The 15,502-nt window shown below is 39.9% G+C and overlaps 1 protein-coding gene across 4 annotated transcripts in view; it reads left to right on the top strand.

The window, feature by feature from the left end:
* Positions 1-3,866: 3,866 nt before the first annotated feature.
* LOC110854079 overlaps positions 3,867-15,502 on the top strand; it is a 58,514-nt gene continuing 46,878 nt past the window's right edge. For 3 of the 4 annotated variants that reach the window (XM_035855128.1, XM_035855127.1, XM_035855125.1), the window contains exons 1-8: positions 3,867-6,005; positions 12,937-13,263; positions 13,340-13,393; positions 13,487-13,591; positions 13,689-13,711; positions 13,806-13,847; positions 13,913-13,994; positions 14,085-14,203. In XM_035855128.1, the coding sequence (XP_035711021.1) occupies positions 13,245-13,263; positions 13,340-13,393; positions 13,487-13,591; positions 13,689-13,711; positions 13,806-13,847; positions 13,913-13,994; positions 14,085-14,203 (444 nt within the window). In that variant the 5' untranslated portion in view covers positions 3,867-6,005; positions 12,937-13,244. The remainder of the gene's footprint in view (positions 6,006-12,936; positions 13,264-13,339; positions 13,394-13,486; positions 13,592-13,688; positions 13,712-13,805; positions 13,848-13,912; positions 13,995-14,084; positions 14,204-15,502) is intronic. The other variant, XM_035855126.1, reaches the window with a different exon arrangement.

The following is a 15,502-nucleotide window of genomic DNA, read 5'->3' as shown; positions in this document are numbered from 1 at the left end:
GGAATCTGGCGTGGAATAGTGATGTGGATGATGCCACATGGAGAAAGTAGAGTAAGGCACAGAAAGTGGATCGATGGACGTGAAAATCGATGTCGGATCTTTTCACCTCCTCCGTATAAATATATACTCACTTACTTCTTAAGGTACCACGAGTCCCTTTGTCCCTGCCGTCTAAGTGCCTACTTATCAAGTTTTAGGTCAAAGGTCATTTCTTCCAAGAGGCGGAACAGAGTAGGGAAAGAGAGAGAGTAAAAACACTCACTTTCCCATGACCGATAACTCTTTGCATTGTCTTTTCCCCCCGATTTACTCGTTTCATTTGAGCATGAGGACAAGTTAGGGAAAGCCAATTGCATACTAACGAGCTGCCTTTTTCACCTAATTCGAATTAAGGGGAGGAAGATTGTGAAAGTAAAAAAAATGTGCCGACAGGAAATTGAAACGGGATAAAAAAAGTAAATTGCTCGATAGTTATCATCTCCACTCTGCTCCTCTTCTTTTTTCACGTTTATCACTGATAGAGTAACTTTCTCTGATAATGTCCAATTATCATTAAAATGGTAAAACCCGCACGAACTTGACTGATTATATGGAGGGACATGACATTGGTAACCCATTTTTTGCCCATAAATAGCGGAAAACAAAGCCCATTATGGACCAACAAGCATGCACGTTGACGGGTGACAAGGCCCAGCTGTGCAGGAGCGTTTTGTGGCTGAGTCGAGTCGTGAAACATGAATGACGCTGACAGCAGGAAGCGAAGGCCTATAAATGGATTGGCCATTAGGGATCTAAGACCCAAAACTGGGTTTCGTACAGTCGTCAAGAAGGAAACTTTACTATTATTGCTGCTCCATGTCAGATAAAATAAAATAAACTTGCACACACATGCATGCCGGTAGGCCAAGGATGATGGAAATTACGATAACACACAGCGTAACCAACAATGCTAATCACCAGTGACATAATAATCTGCATCATAGGTACGAATACATAATAATATCCTTTGTTTCGCGTGATTAAAGCTGTCTGGAGCAATTGCATGTCAAATCCATAGCCCAGATTCCTCTTTGCATGCATGTAAAAGAGACAATGCTGCGATGAACGGATAGATAACGAGTGAAAATTAATATTTATTGTTTCGCTCTTGTTCGTTCGTCTGATTTTATGTGCTACACAATCTGTTAGCCGTACGAACGCACATAATGTTCCTCCAGCTACGGAAGAATGCATAGTGCAGGATTTAGTAAAATGTAAAATAAAAGAAAACAGAGTCGAGCAAGCGAGTGTACTATTGTTCTTTTCGGGAGACAGGAGAACGTCAAGTCTGGAACGGGGCACATCAGTAGCGATTCGCAATGTCAACAAACAAAGGGTTAAAAGAATGTGTCTTTTATGGACTGCATATAAGAATAAAAGGGAAATGGTAAGAATACAAACGACGACATGGGTCTGACTAATTTTACTCGCTAAATATTATGACAAAGCACACATGTTGTACATACTAAAGCATGACGTACATAATTACCCAATTGAGACAATTACCATTTGAAAACAATTTGATCCGTAATAAATTTAGATCCCATTTAGAAACAACATTCACCACCACTTCAACTGCCTATTTAGTGTCTAAATGCTCAACATTACTCCATCCAACCTAGTTTGAGGATGTTATGTTATGTGATTTTATGGCATTCTGGGTCAAACCAACGCTTTCGGGGAGATGCAAAACTTTGACAAGAAATCTGAAAATATTTATACCCACAACTTTCACCCTATAAAAATCAAACCTTGCAAAACGTAAAATTTCTCAATTTCCCCCCTACATTATGAAATCTTCGTAAAAACATGTTTTCTTAAAAAATCCAACTCATTCCGCAACCGGTTATTTTCTCTCGCTTACAACCACGAGTAGGACGGGCAGTTTAACTTAATACTGAAACCGGCTTGAGTTTAAGGGGTAGCGTGGAGATGGAATTTATAGTGAGACATAAGGAGAAAGCAGGCAGAGAGAGAGAGCGAGTAAAAGTGCGAGTAGAGACGAGATGGGACGACGAATCTTTTGTTGTCATGGCAACCCTCCGCCATTTCCTGAATCCGTTCATCCTCCCTCTCCTTTACTTTACTTCATTGGAGATGAGATGTTGTTGGAGAAAATTCTTACTTACGGCGACAACCGCAAGGATACACATTATTATTGCACGCATATCTATCCCTCTGTCTTAGAGATGATGATGTGTGTCGTGGGTATCAAATATTTCCCGATATGACACGTGGTATCTGCATCATTCTTTTCCTCCTTAAAGTTGTCATGTCATATCACATCCATTCCTCTGCCACAAGTGAAAGCAGAGAGAGAAAGCAGATCTTAAACAGTTGGATGAATGGATTATATGGCGAGCACTTGCATTCCATTCCGCTCCTTTGACCTAACCGAAGACGACGACGACGACATAACTCGTCTCCATTCCATGGATCTCCAGTCTCTTCATTAGACGCCGCAATTTTCCCATTTTTATGATTTAATCTAGAATATTGACGGAGGAGAGAAAAAGTTGTCGAATTATCAAGAGGTGGATATACTCTTAAATAGATGGGCAGGCACGATTGACGGTGAAGACGAGCCGACTACTTTCTCCAAGTCTTGATTAGATATACATAGATTTGATCTTGATAGCCTCGAGTGTCAAACAGCAGACAGCGACAAGGTTAGTCTACCCGTGAATGTTTTCCTTCTCGCTTATCAAGTCAAGAATCTATTGGATTTCGGAGGGCCCAATATCTCGTGTCATATTCATCTTATGCCTCTCCTCGCAAAGATTTACGGACCCGATGAAAGTTAAGTATGCCAAGAAAAAGATGAATCTACATGTACACACAGAAATAAAATAGTGCTAGGTTGCCTTTTCTTCATGGCTGTAAACTAAACTGTGTTTCTAGAGAGAGAAAAAAATAGCGTGTAAGGGGCGGACTTTCTCCTTCTTCTTTCTACTATCTTTTTTTAAGCTTGTCTCTCTAAAAAAGTTGGAGCAATCTCACCCAAATATTTTGGACAATACATAACACACAAGGAGAACCATCAATATTTTCTCTTGTCCTGTTTAAACTCGTCTGTCTACGGGCCTTGCCATTCTACTGCCCCGTTTTACTACTGCTTCTAGGTGAGAGAGAGAACGAAACAGAATTTTGTCCTGAATTAGAGAGAAAGCATTCCGTCCTATCTGACTTGGCTGGCTGGCAGGCAGGCAGGCAAACACACACAATGAGCCTTTTCTTCCCTTTTTCTCGCTATATAATCCTTCCTTGGAGAGGAGTCGTCCTCGTCGTCGTCGTAGAATTGAATGCCATATTATTACGGTCTCAATGGGTATAAACAATTGGAGAAGAGAAAACAGTAGTTTATGCAGCTGCAGCAGTGCCGTGTTTATAAGATGGATAATTTTATTAAATTGCAGGATTACATGGTACACTCTGTTTTCTGAAGAAAATGTGAGAGAAAGTGGTCCTTCAATTGGTCGGGTTATGTGTGTGTGTATGTATGTAAAGCCGCCGTTGGAGAAAGCATGGAGGGCTTTTTCCGGGAACTTTTCCAGGATTTCTGGGGAACTTATACGTATACGTAGTTTTTGGGGTATAGTTTTTAGCATGGGATTGGTTTGTAGGTTGGTTGGTAGGTAGTAGGGATCCTCTCTCTCTCTCTCCTCTTTTGGTTCTTGGTGAACTTGGACTGTGGATGAATTCACTGCCTACTTTGGATTTGGATGGGACTATGGACCACTCCGGTTTTTAGGGCTACTCGCCTGTTTGGTTCTTCTGGCTCGGTTAAACTCCCGTCGTACTCAATCCAACTGCTCTGCACTCACCCTCAACTCAGTAGCACCAGCACCAACCGACACCAACTACGGGTGTTCTACTCTTCTTCTTTTTAGAGAGAATAGAATTGTAGATTGGGTTGGATTCGTGTAGAAATTCAGTTTCTACACAAAATATATAAAGACGTGGATGGCGGAGGGATGGGAGTGAAAGGACGAGGGCCGAGTTGGATGGAAAAAACGGGAAAAACTTGTTCATTTAAATAATTAGGGTTGGTCGTGTTGACCAATTACGTACGGAAATAATATAAACATCAATATCCACGGTTGTGAGAGTGTTGTTCGTAATTGGAGTGCTTCGTCAATGGCATGATCTACATATTAAGAAGCTCAAATCCTGGCGTGGTGGTGAAAGTTTGTGAAAGTTAACTGCTCCAATTAAATAAAGAAAACTGTAATCATCATCACGCTGTTCTTCTTCTAAGGGAACAATTTTCATTTATATCAGAAACAAGAGAATGGATCTTCTCATTTCAACGACTTATCAACGAATTTCAAGATAAGTGAAAGTATTGACAAAAAAGACATCCGCGCATTATCACAATTCGGAATCATCCCTAATTTCTAACGAGCAGTTTTTCTTCTCACACATGACCTACACGTTTCTTTAATTGGTTGATTAGCCCAATATAATTTATTTGTAATGGAAAAAAATTAAATAATTACATAATTCCACGCGCAGCAGAACGAGAGGAATAAAAACAACGAGCCTGTAAGGAAAAGTTTCGCTCAAATCAAAGTAATCTAAAATTCACTACGTCAAACTGCAAATAAATGACAAGCGCATGATCCTCAGCACTGATTCTTTGGAATCGCTTCTCAATTTCATCTCGCTGACCGGGCATTACTTTTATCAAGTATTATTATTCTTATTAGCAGTACTAAATTTGCAATTTGTATTGCTGAAGATTGAAACGTGCCAAATTCCAAGCAAGTAAAGAATGGTGCTACATTTGTATACAAATTAGTTTCATGAAATTAAATTAAGCACTCAAAATCACGACGCCTATGCAGTCGACTTAATTAATTAATGTACAATCTCCTCCTAATTCTGCTGAAGTAAATAAGAAAAAATCACGATTTTCCTTTGAATAACAACACCAAGAAGAAGAAGAGGAAACTCCTGCTGGCCCATCTAATCGATCGTGCCCACTCTGATATATCAGTAGCTCAGATCTGATCTTGTTTCTTGCAAAAGAAAGTACAACATAGGAGGACGACAGAATCGAAAAAAACCTAATTCATATTCTGCATAATTACATAATTCAATTTGCTTTCAAGGCTTAGATCAATACGTCATAATAAAATTTATTATACATAAATTTCAATAAAATTATCCCCAAACACCGCGCAACTTAAACTCACTCACTCAGCTTGACACTTGACATAAAAAGAAATACCGAGAAAAATTCGATCATCTGATTAAGTCAGAATGTCAGATTTAACAAATAACGGTTGAAGAAAAAGCTTGCAAAAAAGAGAAAGGATGTCAAGCTTACTCGATGTTGGATTTCTTTGAACACAGTCAAAATCAAGGCTCTCCCTCCAGTGAGTGACAGAAATATGGACTGTTAAATCCAAAAAAGAGAAAGCAACGGCAGAAATCTCTCGGACTTTCTCCCTGTCACAGAGTCCAGTCCAGTCCAGCAGATTCGGCCAGGCCACACACAGCAAAACATTTTTGAGCTGTGGCTGGTGGTTGTTAAGTCAAGAAAAAAATTCAAAGTGTGAGCATTTATTTCGCTTTCTCCTTCCACCACTGCCGACCAGTTCAACCGTGTCCAGCCAGACATCACCTTTACTGAACTAGAAAGCAGAACATGGATCGGTCGGTCCAATAAGTCATTCGGATTTGTCCTCGCCATCTCACCACCACGATTGAATTGGGGACAATGGATGCCATAATTATTTAATCTCATAAGTTAAACCAAGCTCAATTTGAAATCAGTTGGCCAAATTATTAACAAGAAAAAATTACATTAAGTAAAGCAAAGCAACGAAAGTTAAGAATTAAATTTATCTAAATATGATTGTGCAAATGACGACGACGAATCCCGCAATAATAATTAAGAAGAGGATGGAGACGGAGTTGATCAATCAACGGTACCAACACAACGAGTAAATTATTGAAGGGTGAGTAGACAATCGAAATATCTCTCTCTGCTCTAATTTTACATTCTCATTTATGGAAATTTATGGGTGAGTGAGAGTGAATGCTGGCAAAATACGTACTCGACTTGAGTGAAAGTACGTATATAAATACATACTGCGTACCAAGGCAAATATTTATTTCGCAGTTTATTTGTTTGCATGTATGTATGTACATAATTTCAATAATTATCTGGGGCGGGATGTTATGTGGAAATAATGAAAGTCTATAATTTTCGCAAAAGTGCACAAATCCATCATGGGAGAAAAGAGGGAAATAAATGTCATACTTTTGTCACATTAGTTATCTACAATCCAATATCGTAGCCTCGTAACAAAGTGCATGTCATAGTGCAGTACGGATCATGACACATTCCTCAGAGAGGCACCACCACCACCAGGCCAACAAACACAACAATGTGCAGAGTACTCCTCGGCAGCAGTGGAGAGAATCCATTAACAAGTGAAAGTCGGTCCACACAGAGAGGAGAGAGTCAAAACTGGAGAGCTCTCTGACTGGCAGATGAACTTTAGTTAGTTGAATTCCAACTTTCACTCGGCTTTCCAAAGAGAGAGTTTGGTCGTCGGGTTGTTGGTTGGTTGTATGTATGTACATACGTACTACTTGCTGTTTGGGATGGTGGGCTCCTGTGATGGGAGAAGAAGAAGAAGAGTTGGTCGGGTTGGCGGTGGGAGTACATGTTCATAAAATATTTAATTTCAATCTACCTAAACCATAGTTTATGATGCAGGGCTGCTGCACAAGACCAACGAGATCAGTCGTCCTTCGTCCTCTCCGTAAATTCATAGTCAGATGTTGGACGTACATTCATTGTGTGTGCGCGGCACTTAAGCACCCACCTTTTCTTATCCCGGATGGAATCCGCGTTGCATTGCCTTTATTTGGAAAAGTCATACGCTAAGTGATTTTTCGATTGTGCTTTCTCCAACTGCACTTTCTCCTCCGAGTCGGCTGGTTCGTCTTCCATTCTTGTTTTGCATACATATTTACATACGTGGAGGAGAGAATAATGAGGGAGGAACAGACTTTTTTTAGGTGCTTAATGCATGCCAGAGTGATTAAGGGATGTGTACAAGGAGGTATTTTTGTGTTGGAAAATATAGCAAATTATTTGTTATATGAGGGACACAATGAGGCAATTTGTCTACTCGTTTTTCTTAAATTTCTCCTATGACATACTTTGTGAGAATGTGCAAAACCAAAAAATAAGCTCTTTCCTGATCCAAGCACAATTCGCAGGTTTTTCTCTCTTTTCTCATTTTCAAATAAATGTGAAGAACTCTTCACTTTTCAAAGATCTCGTTATTCCTATCACGGCTACTTGAAAATTCAAAAAGGAGCAAAAGAGTAAGCGAGTGAGAGTAAAGTGCTATCGATGGTGAGTACCCAAAATTGCATGAAATTACAGATTCCTCCAATTTCAAGAGTACGTAATCCTCTATTCAACCAAGCAGACAATTAAGCAACTTCTTGAGTATTCCACCAGGATTTGGAAAAATCACGTAGAGCATCAATTTCATGATAAAATCTAGATAGTCATTTTAATCGTTGAAGAATAAGAAGATTCAATACTTTAAAACTTTAGTCTTCGTCACGATGTTATGAATCTTTTTAACCGGAATTTACTTATCTTGGGTGGATGGAAAAACAGCAAATCTGAGCTGCTCAGCTGCTTTCTCCATCAGTTCTTCAAGTCTTGGATACAAGATTTAACTAAAAAAAGGGGAGGAAGAATAATGGATTTATAGGACGTGCCTACCACCATCACCATTACATTATATTACTACATTGCACTATCACTTCATTATTGAGCGAGTAAATGTGGAGGTGGGGCCAACGGTCCGTGCTCGATAAAGCGTATGACTAAAGTATGGAGAAAAGAGAAAGTGAAGGATTAATGATTGTCAGTCTCTCGCTCCCTTTATCTGCGGACTTCACTTCGCTTATTCATATCATTTTCTTCCCAATCCATGCACCGTCCAACACTTTCAATGTGGCCAATTGATTCCCTTTATTGAGGGAAAAAATACGTTTGTCCGATTCCCTAAGAGTAATGAGATTTTGGCCGATTTGAAATCTTACCCATCTCATTTTCACTTCATTACTTTCTCCTCTTCCTGAGGTATGATTTGGCTTAATTGTTGGTAATAAATTAGGGGAGAAAAAAGTAACTCCGCTAAGAATTATTGATTCGGGTGACGAAATATGAACTGCATTTTTATGACGTTACACAATCTGGGAGAGGAAAGCATAAAAACGCCCAGGCCGTTTTAGATATCGGAGAGAATTTAGACATTTATTTATCACAAATCCATTTGCATGCAGGCTGACCGACCCGTGTTATTGTTTATTTATTTCGCTCCGAGAAAAACGAGGGTCACGTTGTCCGTGACGGGAAGTAATCACCAAATAAGGTTTTCTTAGTCACAACAAAGGTTGGCATTTTGTATTATTGTTTTCTTCCGGGCTATTTCCAACAACTTTTATATGCTCAACAACCTTCTGTTTGGTGACGTTGATGTATAAACCGTGAGAAATTGTGCTGTGTTTGTGTATAGCGTGAAAGTCTGCATGAATGTACGGAACTTGTATTAAGTAGATACATATTTTCGTCGTTATTCCAAAATCGTCCCTGCGAACACGAGGCATAGTGAAAGCAACAGCATTAGAAAATTACCTCGTGCCATTATGTATCCCCTAATTTCCAGCCGATTCGGGTGTTTCAGATACCCATCCAACTTTTTACCCAGTCATTCAAAACTGTTGAACCGATAACTGGTTGGAGTACGTAGGAGTGTGAGCTATTAACCACTTGTGCTGACAGGAGATGATATGCAACCTATGAGATGTGATGATTAATGTTCCTACTTTGGCCTCGTTTCCTTTCTCGTCGTCCTTCCTCGCTGACTGAATGAACTTCTCTGGCTGGCTGGCTGGGCGGTCGGGGAGTGAAAGCAGGCCAGATTGGAGGAAAGTCTTAATAGAGCCTGGCATACGACGACCATACCACATTCCAACTTGCTACTTTAGATTTATCGTTGAATTTAATGCGATTCCAGTTCACTACTTTCTCGCACATCCGGAAGATTTAGTGCAATCCGTGAAATTGAACTTGAGCAGTTGCTTATAAGAAGATGGACTCATTTTACTACTACATCTAATTTTATGAGAGTTTCGATTGTCAGAGTCAATTCTATCTCACGCTGGCTTCAACTTGATCATAATTATCGTGTTTTCCACTAAAATATGCTTTCTCCTGAGCAAGTGTGTTATCCTTTTTCGAATCAAAATCAACTTACACCCACCCACGCATGCACAACTGGGAAAATGCATGTCGAGTGTTTTGTCCGGTGTTTGAATGGCATTTCAACTCATATACAGATGTCTTTCTCTCTTTGTCTGACATGCCATCTGGCTTACTTTAAAACTTTTCCACTCCTCCGTGACGGACGAGAACTGGGGTAGTTGTATGGATCCCATACACTTAATCCTCCTCCTCCTCCTGCACTGCTTTGTTACCCACCAACTTTTACTTTCCCCATTACCATCCCACCACCAACAAGCAAGGAACTTTTCCCAAATCCAAGTAAACTTTCTCCCTGTGACAAAACTATCATTATTATTATTAGCCCGGGAGTAGTAGCGAGCGTGTGTATGTGATACGATACACTACATACGTGTCAAGTTTTACTTGTGTGAAAAGCAGCCGTGGTTGGTGGTGACTTGAGATTTTTGACACAAAGAGAAGCTTAACCATGGCGAGAGGCAACAGGGGCAACGGGGGTAGAAAGTCGCTTGGTTGGCTGGTTTGCTTTAGGCAATTATAAAGAAGAAGAAGTGACTGAGTGAAAAATCTACTCTTTCATCTCGGATTTTCTTCTGTATTCTTGAACGCTAAAAATACTCTTACAATGCTCAAAATATAAATGAAAACTTTGGGATAAAGGAATAAGAAGCGAACTTCTTTATCGTGCAGTATAATAATCCGATATGGAGAAGGAGAACTTGGTTGGCGTTGTTGAAAGGATGATAATAATTGGTTGGCTTGAGAGCTATTAAAATAAAGAAGAAGAAGGTTTTATATTTGTCGGATTATATTTCACTACATGTAGAAACGGCTGTACTTACGTTTAAAAAAGTATGTATTGATCATCATTTTTTAAGAAAAACAACATGGGAGCACCCTTCATCTTCTTTATTGTTTGATGCATTTATTCATAAAGTAAAGTGACTCAAGTATAGTTGCGGGTGGGTGGTGGTGGTTTTGGTTGGTGGCTTGGCTGGTGTAGCGGGTGGATGCTCTATTAAGCTCCTCTTTCAAGTATTCTTCTTCTAGGACTCAAAAGGGGGAGAGAGAAAGGAAGAAGACTTGAATTTAATTAGTTGCTCAGCCAGCTCAGCCCAGGTGCGTCATTCTCTGCTCCTGTCATGCCAAACCACTCACTTTTCTCCGCTTTCTCTTTGTGTTCCCCTCTCTCGCACGAGACTAATACAAATCACTTATGCACGCTCACAACTTTATTGACGTTGACTCATTTAGAGATGATTTTAGATTTCTATTTCAGTCAAAATGTCGCGAAAAGCAGGGAAATGGCAATAAAAAGTTTTAGGGGAGAAAATTGGTGGAAAGCTTGAGAATTGGTATCGAGTTGTTACCAATTTTATCTGATAATTGTGCAATTACAGTGTTCATTTTATGTGATAATTGCGCTACAATATTAACTGGTTAATTGTGTCTGATAAGTAATTGCTGCAAATAGCATCATGCTACAATGTCCATAGGTCAGTAATTATCTAATTTTGCACGCACTTTGTTACTCTGTCTGAAAGGATAAATTATGTGTTGTGAAAGGTTAGATTTGTTTGTTTTCGTGGGCGACGAAAGCAGTAATAACGTTAACGAGTCGGACTTTTCAATGGCGAGACGTGTAGCAAGTTGTGTTTGGTCGTGGTCGTGGTCGTACGTACATAAAACGTCTCCATCCATCAAAGCTGACTGGTTGAGTAATTGGCTGAATAAAAGGTTCGTTTGCCTGCCTGCTCACGTGGGCTTTCTTTCTGAACAACAAAGTAAAGTAAAGCACTTATTATTTACTGGCTGTGCTGGTGGTGGGTCTTCGCATCTCATCAGGATGATGAAAGCTGTCTCAAATAATATCGTAATCATGACTGAGGTAGATTGATACTTTTTTCGCCTTACTCGTTTATGTCTTTCTAATCTTATAAATGAGTCACGATGAGGCAGCGAACACGCGGAAACTTGGCAAAGATAATCCTTTCACCACGAGTAATAACGTGTGCCCGGTATAATTTCGTTACCTTTCACCTTTGAAATGAGAGTTCATTATTGATCGCCATTATTATTACCACATTTTACGCGTATTCTATGTACGTCTGGGGCATAGTCTGCTCCTAGGAAATTGACTTATTCATGCATACTCGATGGAAATTGATACTCTTTCAATTTGTGACTTTATTCTAAACATGAGGCATGTTTTGTGCGGATGGCAGCTTCATGCTGCTCTCCTTTTTTGCCCCATCCACCATCTGGCTAAATTGGGTGAATCATGTAAGCAAACAAATTCGGGTGAAATCTATGTAGCCCACACATAGCAAAGCCATTCTCGCATCAATCAAAATAATGGGGCATTATATACTCTGGTCGAATATTAAGTTAAGAAGATGAGGGGGAAGCATTAGAAATCGTAAAAGAAGAATATTTGAGAGAAATTGTTGTCCGTGTCAGTTTCCTCGGTTGCTGGCTGTAGTTTTCACTCTGCGTCCTCCTCCATCTGTCCCTCTCTCTCCTTGAAAAGCATTATCCAATCTCTGCGTGAGTCCCTCAGGACACATTCGACATTTATCTTCCCATTGTGACCGTGTTCACCTCTCATTCACATTCTCTATTCACATCACACTCGTTGAACATTCACACTTTCCCAGACATTGTTCCTCCCTCCTCCACCAGCAGCACCACGTTGGGCGAATACTTTATCTCTCTCGCACCATTCTTCACCAGAACGGGCTTTCTCCCACAGACCGAGAGAAAGGCAGAGGCTGACTTCTTCGATTTTGAACATAATCGCCAATCCGACAACTTCCAGGAAGAAGAAAGTGTAAGATTCTTGTGTATAACATGTCCTTCTGCGGAAGAGAAGTTGGCAACTTTAATATTTTGCACATACATATTCGTGAAAACAGAGATACATACATCGTAGCGACGCGGTAGGAATTTTGCACGGGGAAAAATATTGTACGTGTAATTAAACGAAATTCAGTGTTTGCTCAGAGATCTCAAAGGTATTATATTGTTATTGTAGAGTAGTCGAGTTCTGCATTGATTGCTGCCTGGCAGTTACTTGTTTTTCCTTCCCCTGCGTTGTTTGTGGTGTGTGAAAAGGAATAAATAATGTGACAGTCTATTAGTCCCCGCTGGCATTGTGTGCTTTTCTTGGTCTGACAACAATTTCAGGAGAGTTAACATTTTCCCTGAACAGCAAAGCCCCGTGTAGGGGAAAGCAATTGGTTGTTTTGAGCTGGCTGCTCCTGTATTTGCCATTTATTCATTAGTATTTGCATTTCTCTTGTTGTCGGTACCTGAAATCAGATCGCTCTATTTATCTATGCAAACTTGTATAGGTGGGAATTGCTAAATATGGTGGATAGCGATACATATGTCTAGAGAGCCACTTGAAAAATGTAATTTCAACAACTCTGTACTCGTGCATAGACACGTTTTGTTTGGTCAATGAATGAGAATCTAAAGCCATGAAAATTGCAATGTGCATATATTTTCATCATTCTCACCGGCGTGCGTCTTACCTGTACAAATATCCATTCGTTGTACAAACATATAATTTAATGGAGCCTATTTTTTCTGTGAACAAATTTCAGATTTCGAGAGAAAATTATTTGGAGCTATCTCCCAAAAGAAGACATCCTTCAAGCAAATATTAAAATTAATTGGTGCTCATAAATTGTCCATTGTGTCAAATGCAGTGATCAAATCGATATAACATAGTTGTGAAAGCAAGCCGTGCCGATGATTTAAATGTCAGGACGAAGACGTCATTCTTCATTTTAACCATAGTGGAAAGCGTGGTCTGTGTACTTCACAGCCAAAAATTCAGAGAACTATTGCACCCAAAAAATTTTGGAAACTACTTCGCGGGAGCTCCCAGGAATCCAATCAAAGTTCCTTGATGGGGAATAAATTGAGTTGTAAGTGGAATGGAAATGTGATCCAAGGAAGAAATAAATGTGAATAAGTTTGTATCACAAACTTTGCTTTTCACAGGTAACTGCGGCCCCTTGACTCGCAAACCGTATCGGTATGAGGGTGAGATGCAAAGTAAGCAATATTTACTGACTAGAGCATAAGTTGTAGAAAAGTTTATGAGATTGCGTACACAATTATTAATTGAAATTGTATTTGTTACCTGAGAAGACACCCCTTGGAGCGCAGGGTCGAGTAGCCGGAGTTTCAGCAAACGGGACGGTCACCTGCTTCGCCTTTGGGCCGAGGTTTTTCACGTAACCACTGCTGGCGGTAAGATAACCTTCGATAAAAAAAATGTTACAATTGTATATGAACATATCTAGTGTCTCATTGTCATGTATTTTATGTGGTATAAATCGTAATTCAGGTGGGTCGGTGAAATGGCAACAGGTACGGAAACCAGTTTGTATTATATTCTTAATTTGATCCTCTTAATTCAGTTGTTTTAATTCGAAATACTTAATATAAAACACGAAATCAACAGGTTTCAGAAGATCTCGTTCCCGTCAACATTACTTGTATTCAGGTAATTCGTCACTCATCTCGCCAAATTAATGAACTGTTTCAATCGTGATTTTGTGCCATGTGCAGGATTCCCCAGAGGTCGTGTTTCACATCACAGCGTATAATTCCCAAGTAGACAAAATCCTCGATGTTCGCCTAGTACAGCCAGGTATGTGCATAATACTTATGTTCTTTCATTAAGCAAAATGCAATCAAATATTTCCAAACTTTTCCAATATTCGTCTCATAATTTGAACAGGAACAAAAATTGGCCAGGCTTCCGAGTGTTTTGTGTACTGGAAGGATCCTGTGACCAGTGACACTTGGGGGCTCAACTTCACTTCACCAATTGATGCCAAGCAATTTAGAGAATGTTGCGTAAGTTTTTTTTATTTTTATTATTGAATAACATGCCACAGCATCATCACCATCTTTTCGGTGATACTACGATACAAGAAATACTTGATACGTGCCTTCAAACCAAAAAAAGTAATAACGTGTTTGAACTTTCTCTGCGTGGTGAGAACCTGTGCAATGCACACAATTCTTTCCCCCCTCCAATTGTCCAGCTGTCCTATTTGTCCTTTTAATCTGACCCTAAGAAGCCATGGGTGACATGTGCTGCCCATTCCAAAGAAATTACGCAACACTTTCCTACACTTCTCAGCAGTGTTCGTAGGATCAGATGAGATTTCGATCGTGAGATTTCGCCTTGAAACTATATGGCAGACCAGACTTTCCATCCACCTTGAGATACTCTCTCTCTGCGGGTCTCTGCGACATTATATGTAGGAATCTAAACCCAAGTCAAACATCGAAATCCAATTCTAAACCAAAGTCCACACAGTCGGGAGGAGGAAAATGTCCCAATTCTTTTACTGCCCGAGTGTGAAATCAGGTTAAGCATGTTATCGAGAACGGAATTGCAAGTAGTGCGAATTGGAATCGTTAAACCGTTTAGCTCTCAATTTTAGGGATCTTTGTCACGTCCGATATTTCCTGGTTGGACGATACGATACCCGAAAATGGTGTTGTTCTCGCCTTCGTGAATCTGCATCGCCATATTTTACCCATTTGTGCAAATATTTCCCAGATTCTGCATTGCATTACAATATTTATTGATCGGGCATAAATATTTACAAGTCAATATGTTTCCCGTGTAGGTAAACTTTTGCTGTTTTTGAAAACATTCATACGACAGAAACGTACATTTACAGATATATTTGTGTTAGAAACTCATACTATGCGTTATAAAGTTTGAAATTGATTCCTCTAATTTCCTGCTTTCTCTTCTCACCACCACCACCGATTCACGAACAAGACACCCACCACTAGCAGAAGGAGCCCAGAAAGAATAGCGGAATCCTTAAATACTGAGAGTGGCATTAGAAGAAGTGAGTAGTATCGCAGTTGTGTAAAGCACCTTATTGGATATGATAAAGCAACTATCTGGGATCAAGAATCTGTAATTTTTTTGAAAATCCGACCAAAATTGGATTTTTGGCGAAGGTGTTAGCGCGGCTAGTTTAGCATGGGGCGCTCCTTCAGAGGGGTGTGGCGGGCGCAAATGGGGCCATGGAATGAAATCCTTCCACACTTGTGCTAGACTCACCTAGTACTACGACATATCCAAAGGGCATCAAGATCGGTGACTTTGTCGGTGAGGGGTTGTCCTCC

The sequence above is a fragment of the Folsomia candida genome, unplaced genomic scaffold (genome assembly GCF_002217175.1).
Source record: "Folsomia candida strain VU population unplaced genomic scaffold, ASM221717v1 Fcan01_Sc009, whole genome shotgun sequence".
Classification (NCBI taxonomy): Eukaryota; Metazoa; Arthropoda; class Collembola; order Entomobryomorpha; family Isotomidae; genus Folsomia; species Folsomia candida.
Note: the sequence above shows the minus strand (reverse complement) of the source record. Positions and strands in the feature narration are given on the sequence as shown.